Source organism: Formica exsecta, unplaced genomic scaffold (genome assembly GCF_003651465.1).
Source record: "Formica exsecta isolate Colony F162 unplaced genomic scaffold, ASM365146v1 C16320713, whole genome shotgun sequence".
NCBI classification, from domain to species: Eukaryota; Metazoa; Arthropoda; class Insecta; order Hymenoptera; family Formicidae; genus Formica; species Formica exsecta.
In genome coordinates this window covers 1-674 of record NW_021846302.1, presented here as the reverse complement: position 1 = coordinate 674, position 674 = coordinate 1, and the positions used below count along the sequence as shown (strand labels likewise).

Here is a 674-nt window from a genome sequence, read left to right as displayed (position 1 = left end):
GATGATCTTTGCGAAATTTCGTCCAGTATTCTCAATACTTCTTCCGATTTCTGCGTAGCTTGATACTTATCCGGCAAGTTGGAAGATTTCTTCACGATGCCTGCTTTCGGAAAGTCATTTTTGTCTAAAATTTCAGACACCTCGAGACTTTCCTCGGAAATATCTTCGTATTCCGGATCTTTTAATATGTCAAAAGTTTTGTTGAGATTTTCGTTTATTGGTGCATCCGGTATTGTTATGATTTCGTCAATCTTTTCAGCTGTATTATTTGTTTTTTCTTTAGTTCCTTCATTTTCAGAGACTGCATCACTTATTAGCGATATGGGAAAGTCACGCGGCGACGCAATGATTTTTTCTACAGTATCCAATGCGCCTTCAGCAACTTCTACCAAATTATCTAATTGTTCGCCATCCGAACTATCTTGTTCCAAAATTGGTTCTAAACATTCTTTTATTTCTATAATATCTTTCTTTTCTTTCACAGCGTACCGTTTATCGTCTTCGTTTACGCAGCTTGCGGCAGATTCTTCTTCTTCAGCCAATTCAACTTTAGCATCGATTTCAAGTTCCGATAAAACATTATCTTCCACGCTATCTGAATCCAATTCTGTTATTATAATTTCTTGTATTTCTGGTATCGCTTCGCTTTCTGGACTCTCTTCGTTAATTTCTAC

At 36.8% G+C, this 674-nt stretch overlaps 1 protein-coding gene across 1 annotated transcript; it reads right to left on the bottom strand.

The window, feature by feature from the left end:
* Window positions 1-5: 5 nt before the first annotated feature.
* On the bottom strand, window positions 6-668 carry LOC115233476 (the record flags this gene model as incomplete). Its single annotated transcript, XM_029803977.1, has 1 exon — window positions 6-668. A coding segment is annotated over one exon (663 nt), but the record flags the coding sequence as incomplete, so codon positions are not given.
* Between the last annotated feature and the right edge of the window lie 6 nt (window positions 669-674).